At 36.1% G+C, this 21,723-nt stretch overlaps 1 protein-coding gene across 7 annotated transcripts in view; it reads right to left on the bottom strand.

The window, feature by feature from the left end:
• Window positions 1-21,723, bottom strand: part of ATP2C1 (ATPase secretory pathway Ca2+ transporting 1) — a 68,267-nt gene that overhangs the window by 6,381 nt on the left and 40,163 nt on the right. For all 7 annotated transcript variants that reach the window (XM_065627279.1, XM_065627280.1, XM_065627283.1 and 4 more), the window contains 14 exons: window positions 19,011-19,166; window positions 18,178-18,246; window positions 16,351-16,426; window positions 15,795-15,861; window positions 14,564-14,688; window positions 13,217-13,314; window positions 11,080-11,175; window positions 10,889-10,978; window positions 9,315-9,419; window positions 7,469-7,625; window positions 5,875-6,045; window positions 4,108-4,205; window positions 2,427-2,477; window positions 1,432-1,598 (listed from right to left, as the gene is read on the bottom strand). In XM_065627279.1, coding sequence (XP_065483351.1) covers window positions 1,432-1,598; window positions 2,427-2,477; window positions 4,108-4,205; window positions 5,875-6,045; window positions 7,469-7,625; window positions 9,315-9,419; window positions 10,889-10,978; window positions 11,080-11,175; window positions 13,217-13,314; window positions 14,564-14,688; window positions 15,795-15,861; window positions 16,351-16,426; window positions 18,178-18,246; window positions 19,011-19,166 — 1,526 coding nt within the window. The remainder of the gene's footprint in view (window positions 1-1,431; window positions 1,599-2,426; window positions 2,478-4,107; window positions 4,206-5,874; window positions 6,046-7,468; window positions 7,626-9,314; window positions 9,420-10,888; window positions 10,979-11,079; window positions 11,176-13,216; window positions 13,315-14,563; window positions 14,689-15,794; window positions 15,862-16,350; window positions 16,427-18,177; window positions 18,247-19,010; window positions 19,167-21,723) is intronic.

The raw sequence follows: 21,723 nt of genomic DNA, 5'->3' as shown, positions 1-21,723 counted from the left end.
TAGAAGACCACGTATTCTTACTGCACCTGAATTAAATATGTATAGACCATCTTTTCAACCTCCAGCACGTGTCTCAGCAACTTGGCTATCACATTATGGCAATTACAGCAGTGAGAAAGTGTTTTCTAATACCTAAATCAAGTCTACTCTGCTGCAAATAAAACCTATTTATTCCTTCCATTCCCCCAATAGCCAAGAACAATTAATCAGCATTCCTTTTTGTAACTTTTAAGACGAAAAGATTGAAGGGGTTGTGGAACCAATGTAAAACTATGGAAGCTCACACATTCTTTTTCCCTTAGCGTTCACCACTCTTTTCACTCTGCTATTAAGAACTTTCCTGATGAAGTAAGCAAAACTGGATAAAGCATTGCAGCAAAAGCCTCATCAAGCTTAAGTATAGTACTTACCACAGATGTCCCTCCTATGTACTCTTCTGAAAGTATCTTAAAATGATTCCCTCCTCTCTTTTGTTTTTGCACAACAGCACACTGCTGTTGGCTGAACTAGTACGGAAACTTTTTAACTCTCAGATCATCCTCTGACATACTGCTACCTAAGTAAATTTTCTTCTATTTTACGTAATACATTTCAGTCCCTCCCAAAGCGTTAAGCGTCATGCTTTCAGACAAACTGAAGTGTTCTGAGATTTATGCATAATTTTGAAACGAAGACCATCTTGCTAGACAGCAGTCCAGGTCTGCTGACAACCACTACCTTCAAAAGTCAGATGGATTAAATTTAAAATAAGTTTAGCTGTGCTGTCTCTGATGTATATTGAACAACAAAAATGAACAATTAACAGCTGTTTAGCACAAGTTGGTAACTTATTTTCATCTGTGATATTTAAATAGCTTATATTTCTTTCCTTTTCTGAAACACGACCACATTTAAAGAGTTGAAAACAAACATAGACTGTGTAAAATTTTTAAATCTTGAGGAATGCTCTCATTTTTATGTAAGATTTGTGCTTCTGAAGTAAAAAATTAAATGAAAATGAATCCTACTGATAGCTAACAGACTCACAATTTCACCTCTTATGTCTCCAAATTATATTGTAATTCTACTTTGAGAAGCATAAATACAGGTCAGTTTTTATAGCACACACATGTACATCCTCCTTTGTTACTACACCTGATCTATATACAAGACCAAAGTAGCAAACATCTAAATATGTAAGTACATTTTTATATTATTATTAACACACAGAAAAAGACAGAAATGCTTAGTTGCCTCTCGTACTGTTATCTTGCCAGCTCTTTTTTAAGAGTATAATACAGGCAATCACCATAAAACTAATTCTCCTGACTTAGCTGAGACCTCATTAAGAGCTGCTATGCTTACAAGTTCAAGGAATTTCTTTTGTTTTTAACCCCAGCAGCATTTCATTAAAACTATATAGCACAATGTATGCACATAAATGCCACCTACATTATTGTCTGAAAATCATCATCCACAAGGATCATATCTGCTGCCTCTTTACAAACATCTGTTCCAGTTTGTCCCATTGCTACACCAATATCTGCAGCCTTCAGAGCAACAGCATCATTCACTCCATCTCCTGTCATAGCTACTACTGCACCATTATTTTGCAGGGACTAAAGAAAAGAAAGGGAAAAGAGCTTAAATCAGAGATTGAAATAACCCATCGTATAAAATTATTCTATATACAAGGTTGGTGTCATCACACCTCCCCCTCATTTTTTTCTAATTCCACTGTAAAATAAAATAAAATAAAATAATAAAATTAAAATTAAAATTAAAATAAAGCAGGCATCTGTATTTTAATAAATTTTTACACAAGTGTTTAGGTTAAACTTCAGTGAATATATTCAGACAGCCTAAATTTTAAAGGTAACGTGTATAAAATCTGCCTTTAAGAGAAAGTAAAAAACACTCTAGAGAAAAAAAGATACAGTATTTATATTTTAACATTATCACCCTCTTATAATTCTCAATGTATTCCAACTGTCTGAATGTCTGACTTCCTTCTCCTTATTGTTGCTATTCTGATTACTACAACTGCTACACAAAGTATGTTCCTCTTTGCTACTTTCTTCTGTTAAATTCTGAACAGAAGCATTATCTCAGACATGAAATTCATGGCCTTTTACCTTTTCCTGAGAAGTATCAGGAATGTGGCTCTTTCAAGTTCGTGGTAAATTCAAGTCCAATGTGACACAAAATCTCAACCAATCCTCAGCTCCCGAAGCAGAAGAAAGCAAGCATGATATTGCCTACCAGCAGCTGCCTGTCCCTTGCAGGCACTACGCATTTTTATAGGTAATATTTTAAAACACGCTTCACTTTCAAGCTAAGTTTCTGGTTTCATCTTGACACACTGAAGCATGTCATGATTTAAGTAAAGGCACCACAAATGGTACCCATAGCAACAGTCCAGCATTCGAGCCTCTAGTAAGACATACCTTTATGATTTTCAATTTATGTCGGGGACTGGCTCTGTAAAATACTGCAACCTGTTAAAAGCACAATGGAGAAGTAGTGAAAATTTGAGAAATGTGAAAAATTGCACTGGATTCTATAAAACTAGAGGATGAAAAAATATTAAAGGCCTACTGTACTCTCAAAGTTGAAGCACCAGTGAGCTGTGTTTTTAATAGAGAGAAATCATTAATTCCAGAGAAGACTTGAAGCATGTTCTGGTAAACAAAGTTGGTGCCACTTATTTAAAGATAGAATATGCATTTTTAAAACCCTCTGAAATTGTGAAGCAACTGAGTTATAACGGCTTGCTGCTGGCCCTCCTGACTAAATTTATGCAGGCAATTGCTGTGCTGACTCTATAAATAACGTCCTTTTCCCCTGTCAGCACTAGTGGCAAGCTACTCAGGACATTTCAATTTTACCAGTTTGTACAGCATATTAGTAACAGATTGAAACTTCAAAGCTAATTAATAAAGATTCCAGCTTTGAAGGAATTATTATTTTTCAGTATTTTTTTGTCTCTAATCTTCTCTGTGAATTGAAATTTAAGCATGTGGAATTTAGGTTTCCATAAACCCCCATCATGTTAGCATTCACATCTATTTTTCCTTTTTAAGCAGTTGGATAAGCAGTTAGACTTCTCAACAGCCACTTTAGACTGTACACAGGTATCAATCTTATTTGTTCCTTTTAATTAATTCCTAATAAGATTTTAAATAAATGCTTACAAAATGAATTGGGTCTCAGGTCAAATATGCACAAAGTAAATGTGCAGCTATTTCAGTTACTTAAAGTGGACAGACCTTAAGAACAAGCATTACCAAATAAACCAAAATTACTATTTGCAACACAGTTCTTTTCTTCCAAGTTTGTTTTCCTGAGTCACCAACAAAAGACATAAAGCTGACATGCACATTTCTTGATTGTAAATATTGGCTTTTGGCTCACAGACTCAAGAATGCTGCATCATAATTTTACAGTCTTTTGCAAACAGCGCAGCATTTTGATGCATAAATTTTGCAAGACAGCCAACCTTGAACCTCAATTGCATTTCATTATGCCTTCACGTTTACAACTTCGACATTGGCTAATACGTTTGGTTATTTAATAACTAAGAAGTATTAAATAAATAGAGCCTTTCAAAATTCTCAACTAGTGACCTCAGATGAATTTAACATCATTAAAGATACAGGCAGCTCCTCTTACGAATTACAGAAGGATGCACTGTCTGAACATGTAAAACGTAAGGTTATATATATGAGCTGAGCTACTCAAAGAAATAAAATTGTCTAACAATACAAAAAGGTGATGATGTTTACTGAGAGGTGGCAAAATGAGAGTTCCAATATAGGCATTTAAAAGTAAAACCAAACTGAATCATTAAAAGAGATAAAAATAATAAACTCACTAAAAAGATAATTGTGTGAGCTGAAATAAATAAATTTTCATATGGTCATGTCAAACCAAAAGATACTTGTTTGATCTGAGACAGCTTCTGTATTTCTGTACTAAAAGCCTCTGGTAACTTCTGGTACCACTTCTATTAGAAACATGTCATTTGTATCTCAGAAGCCGCATTTTACCTTTCTACAGAAAAAAAGCATTTCTCAATATAAAGTATATACTTTCCTGCATTTCAGTAAATAGTATATCAAAACAAACCTTTGGTGTTATTTGAGAAAGCTGCTGAATATCCAAATCATCTATTTCTTCCCCGGAGATTGCCTGTGAATTTTTGGAATACAAGCCTAGTCGACTAGCTGGAAATAAATAATAAAAAAGGTATTATAATAATTTACCTGTTTAAAACATTAAGTACCCCAAATTTTTTAAACCTACCATTTTCTGCAGCATTTCAGATCTGAAATGCCTAGAGCTGAACATCTTGACACCTAATTCATTCAGTATCCTGGAGTTAATCATCTGAACTCTTGAGTAACTAACAATGCTACAAAGCCTGTTCTAATTAGGTATATATTTCCTCAGATGTTTTAGGTCTAAAGGTCTGTACCTCATTGCGTCAGATACCATATAAATGCAAGAGCTCAGTCATCTCTAAAGAATTCACAGTTCAAAAATAAAACAGAAAATGAAAAATTATGTGGGGCAAGAAAGAAAAAAAGCTCTCTGAGAAAGTACTGCTAATGTGGGGCTGTACTTTTTCTGTGCACATTTAACTTTTTCTTCATCATTCTGTAAGTAAAGAATTCATATTTTGGCTAAAGAACCTGTACTTTAATGTATTGAAGGGAAGCTGCTGAATCAACATATATCGTGATTAAGTTACAAAGGATGTACCCTTCATTAAACAATGACATGATAAATGTTTCTTAACCACCTGCAAAATGAGAGGATATCTTTCAAGGTTACAGACCCTCTTGCATGACAAGATGGAGACAGAAGATTAAGTAATACATTGTTTAGGAGCAGGATACTTAGCTTATATTTAACTAGAAACTAATAGAGGTATCGTAAGCAAGCCATGGAATAGAGAAGTATAATTCAAGGCTTGTACTCATTAATTACTTATGTAAGCATGCACTAATTGCGCTTGCACGAAGGGCTGCCAACGTGGAAAGGTCGATCAGTGGACATATGAAGATGACTATGAAAAAGACCCTCAGAGGAAATAAACGCCCCCCCCCAAGAGGCTGCAGTACTGTAAAAGGACATCAGATGGCAGCAAAGACCGTGAAATAACTGACCTCATGTTGCTGTAATCGTTTCTTAGTACCGATTCATTATATGTTAAAAATGTCCCAAAATTGTGATGAATATGCAATAGTTGTGTAAATATAAGCAATGCAAGACCATCCAGTTGTCGCAAGCACTTACGGTGGAGAATCCCCAGTGTGACCCCAGGGCTAATGAATAATAAGCAACACAAGAGTGTCCAGTAATTGGGGTGACCCCAGTGCTGCTAATAAAGAATGCCTGCTTCACAGTATGATTAACTACTGTTCAGTCAATTTCTTTGTTTCATATGTTGTAAAACATATTGTAAAACATAAAGTTCAATAACATGTTTAAATATTTATTAATAATACTTAAACTTCAAACTTAGTTATATGGACAAAACTGTATTGGATAGTACTGAAGTGCCATATCCTTCCTAAAGTGGTATTGAGGGTATAAGAATCAGAAACCAAGTATATCTGGTAACAAAATACAGTAAGAAAATCCATATTCTCAAACAACAGAAGTCATACATTAAACAAATCTGAAAAACTACATTTTAAGCTGAAACCGAAGTATCACTTCAGGCTAGAGTGGTTGTGGTTCGGTTTTTTTTTCTAATTCCATTGTGCCATATCCAACATACAGAACTCATAAATGTTATAGACTTAATACCCACACTTCATAACAATTAGCTAGGCACTGCTAAAATGGAAAACAAGTGAAAAATGAAAGGAAGTGAACTATTCATACCAATGGCAACTGCAGTCTCCTGTGAATCTCCAGTAATCATTTTTATTGCAACTCCTGATGTGATAAGTGTAGTAACAGCTTCTTTTACACCAGTCCGTGGAGGATCAATTATGCCCACAAGACCCAAGAAAGTCAGTTGTCCTAACTCAGGACCAGAAGCCAAGGCCAGAACTTTCAGGAGACAAAAAAGAAGAAGATCTGAAATTAACATTTACATCAGCATTTTAAACAACTGCTAATATTTGTTTGCAAAAATGGAAACTAATGACACACAACTATACATCTGCTTATTGACCAAAGGCCTCAGTGCTGAAAACATTTTTAGAAGCTTCATCTCAATATTCCAACTGAAATCAACTTATCCCAAGAAGATGTTCAGAAATGAGACGTAACTGAACTAGTAGGTCAGCATAAAGCAAAGGGTGGCAAGTGCAATTTTTTTTTTAAAACCTTGGTAGCAATATCTTTCCTTGAGTACTCAGGATAGCCTACTTATGTATGTTCCTTTCCTCTAAAGAGTAGTCTTTTCACCAAACATACACATTCCAGCTTTTAAAGATAACTTTACTATTTGTTCTCAGATTAAAGTGTTTGTATTTTCACTGTGTGGAAAGAGAACAGCGTCTAGCTTTACGGTTTCCCTGTGTGTGCACGGTCTTTTATGCAAGACGATGACAGGAAAGATCAGTTAACGTATTTTTATTTTATGCCCTCTTTTTTTTTCTTTTAGAGAGGTAAATTTTATTGGGTACATGCAGAGTATTTTCTGGAATGTCTTTTACAGTAGAAATCTTCATTCAAATACATTTATACGACACTAAAGTTGTAAGAGAAAAGCAAATTCACTTTTTTCAGAAGACTACCCTGGATTTTTTTGTTTGACAGTGGTCTGAAGCAGACAAAAAGAATGACTGTCCAAACAAAACAAGCACAAAGAGATACCACTTCTGGCAATCCGTTCAGTTCCTACTAATTCGTATCTTGGGCATTTCCTGAGCCACACAGTACCCATATCTTCACATTAAAAAGCTGTGGATGGATTTAACAGCCCTCAGGGTCTCTTTACAGAGGCCAAAGAAAGCCGGTCATGTATAATGGTTGTCCACAATCACCTCCTATCAATCATCTTGTGAAAAATGCTTTCAGTTGTATTTAAAAGTCTATACATCTTGTTAATATAAAATATAATCCTAATGGCATCTTCTGATTTACAGTCAGTTGTGCTGGCCTAACTCACAAAGGTGCCAGGACCCAAAGTAATAGAAAAACAAACACATTCACATTTTTAAAAATCCACAAAAATCTATAATAAGATATGGAAGCTATCAGGTAACAAAGTACTGTTCAGTCATGGTCACGTGCAAGAGATGGCAGGAACCAGCAGTGCCTTGTCTCCCCCTTTGCAATTTAATCATGTAATTTATACAGGCCTTAGGCAACAGTATTTGTTTTCCACTCCCTCATTTTAAAAGAAAAGTAAACAACCCAGTGGCACTTAGTGAACAATAAAATTCCCAGTGCCTTTTTTTTTTTTTTTTTTTCAGATAAGAAGTGTCATTGTAACAAAGTTATTTTGAGACACAAACAGTCTTACCTCTGAGTCCTGCAGAGCCCATAGCTGTCTTCTCTTGCTGGTATTGCTCTCGCTGTTGCTGAACAAGAGGTAGGGTCTGCCCCTTACAGTTATATGATGTGCAGTATCTAATGACTTGTTCATAAGCACCTTTCATAAAGCAAATTTCAGGTTTATCCTAAAAGGAAAAATAACGGTTGTGTGTACATGTGTATATATGCATAAATATATACGAGTACATACACATGCATACGTAAGAATGGCATGTCTGTACTTCTCTGAAGAGTCTTCAGAATTTAATGCAAATCAAAGTTAAATTTTTAAGCCTAAAAATCTGTTTGATGATTTCTATACCATGTACATTCAAGAGCAGCACTGTAAAAAGAATCAAGCTAATAATAATCAATATCTCATTTCAGTAGCCACCATACACATTAGACACTGTGGGGTCACAGTGTATAGACTGAAGAGGCCATGCAAAGGACAGGAATTAAACCTACACAGAACATTAGACCCAAAAGACCTCCAGCTTATCATCTGACCAGCTGCACAGGTCATTCAACACCACCTGCACCCTTGTGTCATGCCTAACAATTCTCAACATTTTCCAGACAGCTCTCTAGCCTTGATGATATCAAGGGACTGAGAATCCACCACGTGCCGTCAGTACAGCTCCAACGCTAAATCAACCGATTTTTTCCCTTCCTCCCTTTTCCATTAGGAATTGCTGCCTCAGCTCAGTTTCCAGTCACTGATTCTCATCTTCTCTTCCCTGTTGGGCTAAAAAGCTCTCTTTTAATATAGCTATTTTCTCCCTGTGAAGGGATTTATGCATAGTAGTCAGGCTACCTCAATCTTTCTGATGAGCTTAACTGATAGAGCTCTAAATTTCTAATCCCACTGCATTTTCTTAGCCTTCAAATAATTTATGCTCTCTTTAGAATTGTTCCAAATTTTTCAACAATCTTTTAAAATGCTGATACCAAAACACAAACACGGTGAATACTTACATGGATTAAAATCATATAGCAATTCCTGCTCACTACTCTTTATACATACAAAGATAATACAACCACATTATCAATATAGATAAAAGCTTTGTTTCCAAAGCAAAGATTCTACTTTGGTACTTGAACATTGTCAGCAAATCTTTTTTTGGTCAGAAGTATTAGTAAATTTTCCATAAATCCAAGATAAAGTCTTTTGTTGCACATATTATCTAGAAGGCTCCAGTTATCAGACTGGTAGTAACTACGTCAATATTTGTAACAAAAATATTCAGATTGGTCTAAATGAAATATGAATGCAAACATATATTGAAAGCACCAGAAGATGGAAAAGAGGTTAAAGAATGGTTTGTATTGATAATCCAGGACACTGCTTACATCAATAACTTCCATCAACACTGGGGCATGTGCTGTCTGCATAAAACCAGAAAACCTGTGTTTTCAAACTAAAGAAATTTTAACTACTGAACATAAATGCATCTTCTTACTCTTACTTCGTTATGTAACTATGTAGCCCTGAAACAGCAGAAGATTGGCATAACTGATTTAGATGTTTGAGGAGGGAGGGAAGAGAAGGACGAAAAACCAGCCAGGTATACATTGAAAGTCTCAGATATCAAAATACTTAATATAAATTCCCAGTATGCCTTTTATGGGGGGAAAAAAAAAAAAATCTTGTGATTCTTAATCTCATCTCCACTTCAGAGTTTGAAACTAAAGCTGTGACTATACTCAAAACATATTCCCAGGACTGTGCACTACTACCAGCCCGCCACAACCTCTGAAGCAAAAAATTAGGATATTAAACAAGGTGCATAACCATTCTACAGAGTTAACGCACAAGGAAACAGTGAGTTTACCTGCTGCGTTCTGTGAACACATTTAACAGCCATCCATTTTTGTTCTGAGCTGAAGGGATATTCAGCCTTCCTTATGTAGTCTTCCTGGAGTCCATCTAAACCCATCTGTATAAAACAGAAGTACCAACATAACGTCAAGAGCTTCTCTTTTCAAACAGCTATGCAATGTGTTGACTTGTTGAGGTTATCTTAGTTAACAATCATTACTTCATTAAAAACCTGTTTCACCTTCAAAGTTGCTTTTGAGCACACTGTTCCAGTTTAGACAAACTTCTGACAGACCAGCAATGAAAGAACCCAGAAGATTCTTTCAGGTTTCAGTATCAGACCATTTAACGCTAGATACTACCTTTGATCCAAGGATCTTGAAATACTTTGTAGACTATGACCATCCACAAACACAAGTCTTGGCAATAGCTAGCAATGTAGCTCTTGATTTGACAAAACATGTCTAAAGCCAAAATGCCTTTTTTTTTTTCTTTTCTTTTTTTACATCTTCTATGTAATTTCTCTGCTAGGATGGCCAACAAAATTATAACACAAGACTGTGGCAAAGGCTGGAAAAGGCAAGTCACTGATTTTAAGTTTGAATGATTCAACCCGAAATGACTTTTTTTTTTTTTTAGTGATTGCAATCACCCAAACATTTAATCTGAAACTAACCATAAAGACTTCAGACAAAGGGCATTTCATTCTGAATGCTGTTCTCTCCCCACTTGGATGCAATTCATGGCATTCCATGCTCTACCCTTAACCAAGTGCAGAGAAAGTGCCGATTAAAGAAGCTGCAGAAGCAGCAGCCTGCCCTAAGTCATTCTCAGTACTTAGAGAGCTTCACAACTCCTTCACTACCTCCCTTTCCAGACATGAACTGATGTGATGTGACTCCTGTTCTTCTCAGTTTCTACGGGCTCTTGCCAAAATAACGTCATTCTAGTCCTTTCCAGTCAAAGACTGGGGACTTGGAATGGGTCTCAGCAAGAAGACAGATACGTCTCAGGTCTTAGTTACACAGAGAGAGAAATACTGTAATGCATTCACCTTGCAATGCTTTTATGAGTTTATTCACCATCACAGAAAAGAAATCAAGTGCTAAGATGCCTTGCCACATTTCTCAGTAGCTGTAATGGGTGTGTCACAGCATTATAAAACAAACAAACCAACAAAACATTTAACCAGTGTCCACAATTCAAACTACCCGTGCCCCACACTTAAAGGGCACTATAAATGCTGTAGTCACCACCAATACATCAGTTATCAACATCTTACTGCTTCTGATGAGAACTGGGAAACAGCACAATCAATATTCAACAGGTAACATAGCTTGTGGCAGGCAAAATGACAGTATTAAGTGCAAAAAGATTAAAATAAAGATTGTATTTCAGTTCTAAATAATTTTCTCTTATCTTTCCAAATGCCCAAAGATTTCCCACAGATAACAAACATAAGAGATGAGCAGTTGCAATACAAACACAGGAGCCCCAAAGGAGAAGAAAATGAGAAAAAACACCCAAAACTTATGTCTACACAATTCCCATCTGCTATGAATCCAAAAGGCACCATCAAGTACACACCTTCATAGCAAGCGCGATTAAAGCCCCTTCTGTTGGCTTCCCCATTAATGTGTTGTTCCTAATCAAAGCATCATTGCACACGCAACCGGCCTAAAAGATGAGGAAGGAAAGGGGAGAAAACAGAACACAAAGTAAATGCCATACAAAGCTCTTATGCTACATCATTAATTAAAACTGTGCCAAGATCTTACCTCAACAATTTTGCTAATGGATGGGTTGTTATAACCATGAATAACTTCACCATCGAGCATTACTTCTCCAAACCTGTTATAACCTACTCCAGTAACCTGTAAGACAAACAGCCAAAGGCAGTATGCAATGTAATGTTCGCCAAGTTCATAAACTGTTTTCATCTCAGCTTTTCACTATGAATTACCGAAAACTTTAAAAAGGCCATTCATAATGACTGATTTTACCCACACTGAATGGATCCTCCTTCTGAGACCCTCAGTTCAAGGACAGGGAACTGCTGGAGAGAGTCCAGTGCAGAGCCACGAAGATGATTAAGGGAGTGGAACATCTCCTGTATGAGGAAAGGCTGAGGGAGCTGGGTTTCTTTAGTTTGGAGGAGACTGAGGGGTGACCTCATTAATGTTTATAAATATGTAAAGGGTGAGTGTCATGAGGATGGAGCCAGGCTCTTTCGGTGACAACCAATGATAGGACAAGGGGCAATGGGTACAAACTGGAACACAGGAGGTTCCACCTAAAGATAAGAGGAAACTTCTTCACAGTGAGGGTGACAGAACACTGGAACAGGCTGCCCAGGGAGGTTGTGGAGTCTCCTTCTCTGGAGACATTCAAAACCCGCCTGGACGCCTTCCTCTGTAACCTCATCTGGGTGTTCCTGCTCCGGCAGGGGGATTGAACTAGATGATCTTTCGAAGTCCCTTCCATTCCCTAACATTCTGTGATACTCAGCTTCTAATGTAGCAGGTACTAGATTAAGGAATAGAAACTCTTGAGGGCAAGTGAGTTCACCAGTGAAATATAGATAAGATCTGATTTTTTTTTTTAAAGTAGCAGTTTTATTCCTTAGCATAAATAAATGCAGTGTATGTTGTTTCCTGACAGTATTAGGCATGCTCTCTTTTTTTCTTCTTTCTTTTGCTTTCTAACTTTTTTCTCCTATTTGCCTTTATCCTGGTTAATAATGCATATCCCCCCTGCAGGAGAATGGAAGTACAGAGCAGAGTCCCACTTTCATCCAATAAGAAGGAAAAAAAAAAAAAAAAAATTAAAAAACCACAAAGCAAACAAACAAGAAAACACCACATAGTTGAACAGCCTCTCAGCTGAGACCTGAGAGAGGTGATAAAAACAGTAAAATTGTATTTTTAGTGCATAAAAACCAGGCATTCCACCAGGATCCTAAAAAAGTCTTCATGTCTACAGCATTAACAACTAATATTTTACAGCCATTTCAAGTTCTCTTTCAGCTAGGAAAAAGATGTAAACATGTTGCACTAGTAGTAAAGGAAAAGCAATTACAGTATTTCTATAGAAGTCTAAGAATAGAAAAATAAATACCAGTATATATAAGGAAACATAGATAGATGACAGAAAGAAAAACTTCAGTATTTATGCTTATGAAAGCCAATGACAAGACCCTCCGTTAATTGTAATGTGAAAAAAACCCTGATCAAGAAGAGTTAGAAAATTTAAGAACTTGTTTAAAACACTCCCATGAAACCACATCTAGTTCCACACCTTGCTGCTTTTGCTTCTATTTTGTGCATTTACTTCAGTCTTTGCAGCAATTCCCCAACCTCAGCAGCCATCAGTTCATGTCCTGCTCCTACTTCCAACTCCACTCAGTATGAATACACAAGAATGACAACACATACGCAGTATGAAGGGTTCGCACAGTACATTGTCTTTTTAGCCAAAAGCTGAATATCCCTATTTTAAATGTTTGTACCGTAAACTTTATTTTATGTGCTTGCAACAGCAAAATAGCCTCGGCTTTCTGTACTGAAGAAAAAACACAATCTCTCAACTTGTCTTTGTACTGTGTCTCAGCATCTCTCTTTTATTGTGACATACAGACACTGGGATATTTAAGAACTTAATAATATGAAAAATTCTTCTGTAGTCAGAGAAGGCCTAGATAACATAGCTCAAAAACTGCAATACTAAGTGAACTGGAGGACAGAATTAGCTGGAGATTGAGGAACAGGAACGTGGTGCAACAAATCTACGCTTAAACTGATGCTTTACCTGCAGTATACTCAAGCGTGTTTCAGCTGATACACACAACAAAGTAAAAAGGAAAATTAAAGTCCAAGACTACGTACAACAATACATACTAAAGTCCTCACTACATACCTCAGCATGCTGCCCATCTGAAGTAAAAATATGAGTAACAGTCATCTCATTCTTTGTCAGAGTTCCAGTTTTATCTGAACAAATTACATTGCAACAACCTGAAATAACCAATTAACATTTATAAGACAATGCTTGTTTAGAACAATGTAACTAACAAGAACAAAAGTATTCAAGACAAGCAAATTTCTAGAAATACTGCAGCTGTCTTTGTGAAAAACACAAAATGGAATTTAACAAAGAGAGCCAATTTTCAGCTACTAATGAAGAACTGTACAAGGTTCTTCGCAAGTTTGTCCAATAAATAAATAAAAAAAACCCCACTAATTAAAATCCCAAATGCACAACTGGTCTGAAATGCTTCCATTCACTACCTCTCCCCTTCATTTTATTTCATTGTATCTCAAACGACATTACTGAAATCTCAATTGCAGCTCCTGGTGAGGAAGGAAGCTACCAGCCTGCTTTGCAGTAGTCATTCTTTATCAAAAAGCACATCTGACACTAACCACAACACTTTTGTCACACAAAAGGACAACTTACCACTAAACCTGCAAATGTTAATAAGTTCGAAAAGATTACAGAAATGTGAAAATTGTATATGCCTTTTTAACTCAGGAGAAGAATATTTTGAGAGAGTGTTGCAGTATCTTGACTTTTTGGACACGATAGCAGGAATTCACAACACTAATGAAACTCTGCTAGAGGCACTAGAAAAAATATTTCCAATTTTCAAATGCAAAAAGAAATTCAAATGCAGCAGAATGATTAACTTACTTCCATTTTTTTTCCATGTGCTTTACATGTTTCAAGACTGAAACTGCGTACAGAATATTTTTAAGCTTTTATGATTTAAAATTATTTTAAGTTTTAATATGAGCAGCATAACACCCTGAAGGTGCATTATGATTACAGAGTTTCTTTTAATACTCAAGCTTAGACTTCTTTGCAACTGTCAGTATCATTCCTGAATTTACACCAAAAATTTCATTTAAAAGACATTTTACAAGCCTTTTTAACAAGAACATCCTAGTGCAAACAAGTACAGAGTACTCCATACATCCAATCACTCTGCAGTTTGGAGTATTGCTAGTGTGACACACTATTAATTGACAGACCGTTTATCTCAGTTTAAAAAAAAAAAAAAAAGCATAGTTACAGGGCCCACAAAAACATACACCCAAATTCCCAAATTTTGTGTAAATTGCATACAATTTACGAATGTTTTAAAGACACCACCACATTGATAGCAAAATAGGTATACCTGCATTATTGTAACCGTTAGTCATCAATATTTGTGTTGATTTCCTAACATTTAAATCAAAATAGTCTAAGTTAGTCCAGTCATACCTAAAGTTTCAACAATAGGCAGTTTTTTTACAATAGCCCGTTTCTTCACCATTCTCATCACACCGAGGGCCAGTGTCACTGTTACCACAATTGGGAGTCCTTCAGGGATTGCAGCTACAGCCAAGCTGTAACAGAAATAAATATACAAATCTTGTCTTAGAACGTCATACATGAATACGCAGTCATGACGCATTTGAACTTCAGAACACTATTTCTGTAGCTGCCTGTTCACTGAGGTTACAACTGGAAGGAGGCAACTGCCATATGATTCTAGTTGTGTACCACTCATTATAAGATACACACTGAAGACCGGAAAAAAATGCAACAAATCAGACATTTCTACTCATGCAAAAGTATGAGGAAAAATTGGAGAGGAGGGAGAAATCATTTGTACATCTGTTTTGCCTACACAAAACACTAATCAGGACTGTGCAAAGTAGCCCGGATTGTGCAGAGTTAGTGCGGTCAGCACTAAACAGAACTGGGAAACGCCACGGCTTCGAGTGACCGCTGATCCACAGCTGTCACTGCCAGATCACCATGTGGCAGCAAGCTAAGGGCAGGAATGCCACGGGTCATTTAAAAAACAAACAAACAACAGTGTAAACAAGATCACAATAACTCATTAGACATTTTCAAAGAAGCAGTTCCTGGTGCTTTTTTTCTCCCCCTTCCCAAAAGGGTAAATCTCCAGAGTCTGATCCTGTCATTTGAAGAAACGCTTGTGCCTTATGCACTGCCCGTGTAATTAGCAACTCAGCAACTTTTCTAAGAGTACAGATTAGATCATCTAAATTCAGTGTTAACTCTCAGATGACAACACCCTGGGATTCAGTTTCTATGATATGCTAGAAAATGAGCTAATGAACTACATGACAAGGCTTATAGTAACTTAGTTTTGTCTGATGCCACTTAGAAAATTACATTTACTTTAGTGACTCAGTGACAGAAATTCAAACTGTACAACTATATTGTCTGTTTGCAGATGTTCCACAAGACACTCAGAAATCACCATACAAATGCACAGTTTAAGAGACTGACAATAACATATTGTATCAATAAAAATGAGTATGAATTTGCTTTTTTACAGCACAAAGCCTATTTTCATTTTGAATTACTTATGTGAACTTAAAAGCAGAGTCTGTGTTCAAGTATATTATAATATATATCACTAGCTTTCAGACACTTGCTGTAATGCATGAGCTACACTACTGAAGACCAAAAATCTTACCTCACACCAATTGTGAACATATCAAGGATATGCTTTCCTTGCAACCAACCAACGAGCATAATAACTCCTACAAAGAAAACAGTTGTCAGGATAAATATAAAACCAACATGTACTGCGGGCTCATGGGGACAAGAAAAAGAACTCAAATAGCCAAAATCAAGCTTATCATTGCGCTACTTATAAAAACCCATTATTCAAATTCCACTAATATGGCAAAGGTGAAGAAAGTTTCTGTCAGTCAAGTTGCCCAATCGCACCAGGAGTGAGGTACTTCACTCATGCACAACTTGAATCAGAATATAAGACACACTGCAATTCAAAAGGAAGCATTTAGAAGACAAAAACTAAGTCAGAAAAGCATGTTTGCAGGAAGAAGCAAGTAAACACCCTTATGATGAAAGTTACGTCGCATTAGTAATCTCCAGATAATTGGCGGCATGAACTCAAAGTGGCAAATAAAATGAAGTGTCAAAATATTTTTTCAAAAGCGATCAAACCTTCCAAGTTAGTTTCACTTATATAATAATTTGTAATTCTTCTACATATATTCTCTTACCTATTATACCAAAGGAATACAAGGAAAGCTGTTTTCCTAAGAGATCCATGCTCTTCTGCAGAGGTGTCTTTGGAGCCTTGATGAACAGTACACATGCAGCAGTTAACAAGTACAGGTTAAAAAACATTAACTGAATCACATATTACTTCAAATGTACAAATGTCAAGACATTGTCAGTGAATGAGATGCAGTTATACCCTGCGTTTCCATATATTTACTGTGTGAAAACAAACAACTCTGTTCCATTCTTGTGTAGAATTCAGGAAGATTCCAGAACACTTCAATTAAATGAAAAATTTATCAAAAATATTCTTTTGGAGCTTCATGATATCTACAGCAACTCTAATAAAAGGTCATATCAGAGATTTCATGGAAAAAAAAATAAAAGTCACGCTGACTAAAAGCCACTGCACTTCTTCCAAGATCAAAAAGTTCTCGATAGCAAGAATAAAACTGACTTCTCAAGACTGAGGCATTAGTGCCCTGAAGGCCAAGTATATCTCAGAAGGAATTTGTTAATCATTTGCAGAAAATTAAATTTAGCCAAATAGAAAGCTATGGAAATATTTAGACAATCTAGTGCCAAAAAAAAAAAAAAAAAGGCATGGAAAGGACAAGAGGACACAAAGCAAATAATTTTAAAAACAAACAAATGAAAAGAAGAAAGTGGATTTTTACACTGGGTGTCAGTAAGCTTGGGATTTTTAATAATTATATGGAGCAGACTACAGTGTAGAAAGCACAGAAAAAAAAAAAGGAAAACAAGGTCATTATGAAATCTCTTCAACAACTTATAAAAGAAGTGCGTACACTCTATATGAGAAAGCTGGTATCAAGTTTGATTCACATTTAAAATGAGTTTACTGTAATATAAACATCAAAAATAGCCCTATAATACTTTTGATATTTCAGAATGTTGTTCATGTAGAATGCTCACATAGGGTTCTTTTTTTTTTTTCCTCATTAATAATTACTCTTGTTACAATACAAACTAAATACTATTGAACAGGTGACTGTATTTTCCTCACATGTGTATTAAAGTAGATTCCACTTTGGTGACCGGAGAGCAGTATTCCCTTGAAAGGTGCAGCAAGGCACTGCAGCTACCAACATGGGGTTGGTGATGCACTCCTGGCTGATGCATTTAATGCCCTTAGTTGCTCTGTTTTGGTAGATTTCAGAAATGTCAATCTCTGGAAAATGAAGTGCTGACCATACTCTGCCTGATCATGTCCTGACAGCTGGAGACAGACTGTCTCCTTATGATCCTACATTGGTGAAGCAGCCAGAGAAGCAGCTGGAAGGCCCCAGATACACAAAGCACTCAAGAGCCTGAATTCCCGTGTGGATCAGTGCACTGCAATAAAGAAAAATCACTGGGGGTGTATGAGCAAAAGGGAGCTTATAAATCGATAAGGTGGGGATCGTGAAGCAGCAGGAGACACGCGTAACCCCAAAGTACAATGCTCATCAGGGGAAAACACAGTCCTGTGCATGCAGCACACAAACCTATCATACAAATCTCTTTTGCACAAAAGTAGTTGCACTTGGAAAAAACCACCCTTCCACAAGTTGTAATGAGATTTGTTCCACTGAAAAGGTGCAGGGTATTATTTCCACAGTTAATATTTTTAGGTCAGCTATGGATATTTTGTTGCATTTAATCACTACTTTCACGTTCAAAAGCCAAAATTTGTTTCACTAAAGAAAATTATTAAAAGCCATGTAATTAAGTTTAACTAAGTTTCTATGTAATAAATTCAAAGTTTTAATGAATGAAATATACACTTATAAAATAAATCTCTGCTGCTAAATATTCACTCTTACCTCTTCTGCTTGCATCATTTTGAAAACCTCCCCAAATTCAGAGTTTTCTCCTGTTCCAATAACTATCCCCTAGAAAACCAAACAAACAAACACAAAAATAAAGCAAATTCGTACCTGAAGTTTAATTTTAATGTTAGTGGTCGCTCTTGACAACTTTTAGTCAAATAGCGAGAAAATGCCATTTAGCCTGCTATGATTTTGTTAGCTTTGTTTATAAAATTAATTCTTGGCACAAGTGGGAAATATTTTTGCTAAAACACATTTTGCCCCTGTGAAACAAACTGCTCTTCTGTGCATTGCTGAAGTATTTAGTAAGTACTGGTAACAAAACTCAAACAGGGTAACACTTATCTAACACTGGCCTCAAGTGTATTTTCAGTTACAGATTTTCAAACACGTTAATCTAGTTCTAGAAGCAAAATACCACATTCTAGACAGAAGAGTTTCACATCATCTGCTCCCTATAAATTAAAGCTTTCCTGACCATAGATTAGTTTTCTTTTTAAACCAGTGTCTGCAAAAGCACCAATGAGAAAAATTCTGCAGGGTATCACAGTAAAGTCTTCCATATTTCCAGTAAAAATTTCTATTTCTATTCCATATCTATTGTTTCAGAAAAGGCAAAATATAAGTAGTCATTACAGTAAGGGACATGGTTTAGCACTAGAGTTAGGTTAGGTTATGGTTGGATTCCATGATTCTGAGGGTCTCTTCCAACTGAAATGATTCTACGATTCTACATTTCTCAATTGATAGGTGGACTTTGAAAAAAAGAACTGCCTTCAAACAGCTGAAACACAGAAAATATTCCTTCCTATCAGTAATGATTTTACCTTTGCTTTTCCACATCTGACCAATGTTCCCATGAAAGCAATATTGCTCCTGGAAGTGAGGTCTCCATTGGTTGCTGCTGGCTGAGGAGCTGTGGATTTAGAGCAAGGAGCTGTCTCACCCGTGAGACTGGATTCATCAATAGAAAGGTCCACAGCCTTTGAAAACAAAATACACGGAGTAAGTAAAAAGCATGACAATCTTTTGTAAGTAGCTGGAAGCTTCCCAATTTTGACCATTAAAAATACATCCAATTTATTCATGTGATAAGAAGCCATGTCAAATATCAACCATATTTTAAGAATCAGCAAGGCAACAAGCACTCCCAGAGGATATTGCAGCACTGCAATGAGCTCTCACTTTGAAGAGTCAAAGTTTACTCATAATTTTGTGTTCATGATTGTTTTTCTATAAAACAGTCAGGAGGTTGCAAACTGATGTGTTCTGTCATCAAACAAAATAATTAACTGGGAATGCAAGTACACATACACATTACCCTCCCAACTCCTCCTCTGTCCACTTCCTCCTATAGTGGTCCATTAAGAACTCGCTAACGAAACATGTATTTCATAGTGGGTTTTGTTCACAAAGTCTCTATAGAGAAAATGTTATTCGGGCAACAGTCAGGTCGACTAGAGGACCAGAAGCTGCCTTTTTTTGGTTTAGGTTTTACTTTTGTGGGTTTTTTGGTAGCGTGTGGGGACAGGTAGAGAAGGAAAAGGTAAAAATGAATTATTCTGTATTAATCAGCTGATATATGAAGAAAGTAACACTTGTGTTGTCTAAATATAATCCAAAACAACATAAATAAACAAAACTTATTAAAATATACATTGAAAAAAATGTCTTTCCTCAGCTGACATCAATTCTTATGTATTAATCTACTGATTTAAGTGAGTCTTGAACACAAAGTCTGAATCATAACATTCTGATCACAAAATTTGAGTAAAATAATTTTGCATTATTAAAAAGTATAAAGGCACTATTGGTGACCATATCACTAAACTTCTAGATAACCTTCTTACAAAAAACAGTGTTAAAGGATGCATAATAAAAAACTCAACTGCCAAATCTCTTTGAAAGGATATCACTTGCAAAGAGTAAATAAGAACCAGTTACACTGCAGTCAGTACCACCACACTATAGCAGATCACCTTGAGGTTTGAGTTGTGGGGATTTTTTTGTGGTTTTTTTTGGTTTTGTGATGTCATTTTTTCATTTGTTTGGGTTTGTTTGTTTGTTTTTCCAAGTGGTATGATAACTCTGATGTACTCTGGTTCTAGCTGGACAACAAAAGCAACACAGGATGCTAGATCAAAAATGTTAAAAGAGGATAGTATCTTCAGTAAAGTGTTTTCTAATTAGACAAATCCCTCTAATTTCTGCTATTCTCTCAAATAGTTACCAGTGCAGTACCCATTTTTAAAAGATGGATGCTGTACTAATAAAGGAAAAGAGACACTTGTCAAAAACTGCAATGAATCTTTCAATCAAAGTCATAAAGAATAATTAACTCCAGAAAGTTCTATAATTTCTAAAAAATTTCTGATGTATTCCTCAGACTCCAAGTTGAAACAGCACGAAGATGCCACTTTGCTACTATTCAGATTTAGCCATGAGCTCTGAAACATTTGTCATCACTACCAAACGGAATTGTGTTCAAAGCCTACACTGTTATTAGGTACATTAGTTCTCAACGTAATATTTTGGCTTTAGAGAAGATTACCATAAAACTTGATGGGACCACTCATTAACATACAGAAAACTTCAGGCCAGAAAACATCTTCAAGTACATTTTGGAAAATAAGATTGCTCTCACAAGGTTAGACTGATGAAGAAACTTCTTCTCACATGTATGAAAGGGTTCAGAAAGTAAACAGTGCCCAATCACCATTTCTACAATTTTCTACGACAGCATAACTCAGAATATACTGAAGAGATCTAGTCTTTATCTGAATAGATGATCTCCATTTATTTTTCTTAAACCTGCTATTCCATAACAATACCCAGTAGAGACAAGATGAAAATAATACGACATATTCTTATTTTCAAATTATCTGCAAGAGTAAAGCATGGCATAAATTTCCATCTGGTGTAGGGCTACAGACAGCTGAGAAACTTCGAATTCCCCTTCTGCTCTACTTTGTAAGAGGTCCAGCCCTGCTGTTATCATAGCATGTTACAAGCTTATGAGCAAGAAAGTAGCTGCTGCTCCAACAGCAGTTTCAGATCAATGCAGAGACTACACAATTGTGAGGGAAGGAGAAAGTGTTTGCAGTCACAAAAGCCAAACCCACTCAAATACTAACTACACTGCAGGGGCTAACAACAGATGATACAGGCAAATTTCTCAGGAGTGCCACAAACGCATCCCAGAAACTAGCTCGTTTGGATTTTGTCTATAAAATGAGCATGCATTAATCCAGTATCAGTTGTGGATATACTGGATATACAGCTCATCATATCCAGAAATTAGTTTAACATGCTAGATAGCCCAGATATTGGGCAACCTGAGGATGCCCAATCTGACAGACAAGTAACATGACACTGTTCAACCAAAACTATCAAAAGCCAGATGAATATACATACACTCCATTTTCAGAGAATCTGCAAGTGCTATTATAGTGCTATTGCTTCAACTTGAGCACTTAGAGAAGTGCTAATATTACGAATCAAATATTTAATAAACTAGAAGACATAACACACACTGAAAAA

This window comes from Caloenas nicobarica, chromosome 2, assembly GCF_036013445.1.
Source record: "Caloenas nicobarica isolate bCalNic1 chromosome 2, bCalNic1.hap1, whole genome shotgun sequence".
In the NCBI taxonomy this organism is placed as follows: Eukaryota; Metazoa; Chordata; class Aves; order Columbiformes; family Columbidae; genus Caloenas; species Caloenas nicobarica.
The sequence above is the reverse complement of the archived record's forward strand: the minus strand, read 5'-3'. Positions and strand labels throughout refer to the sequence as shown.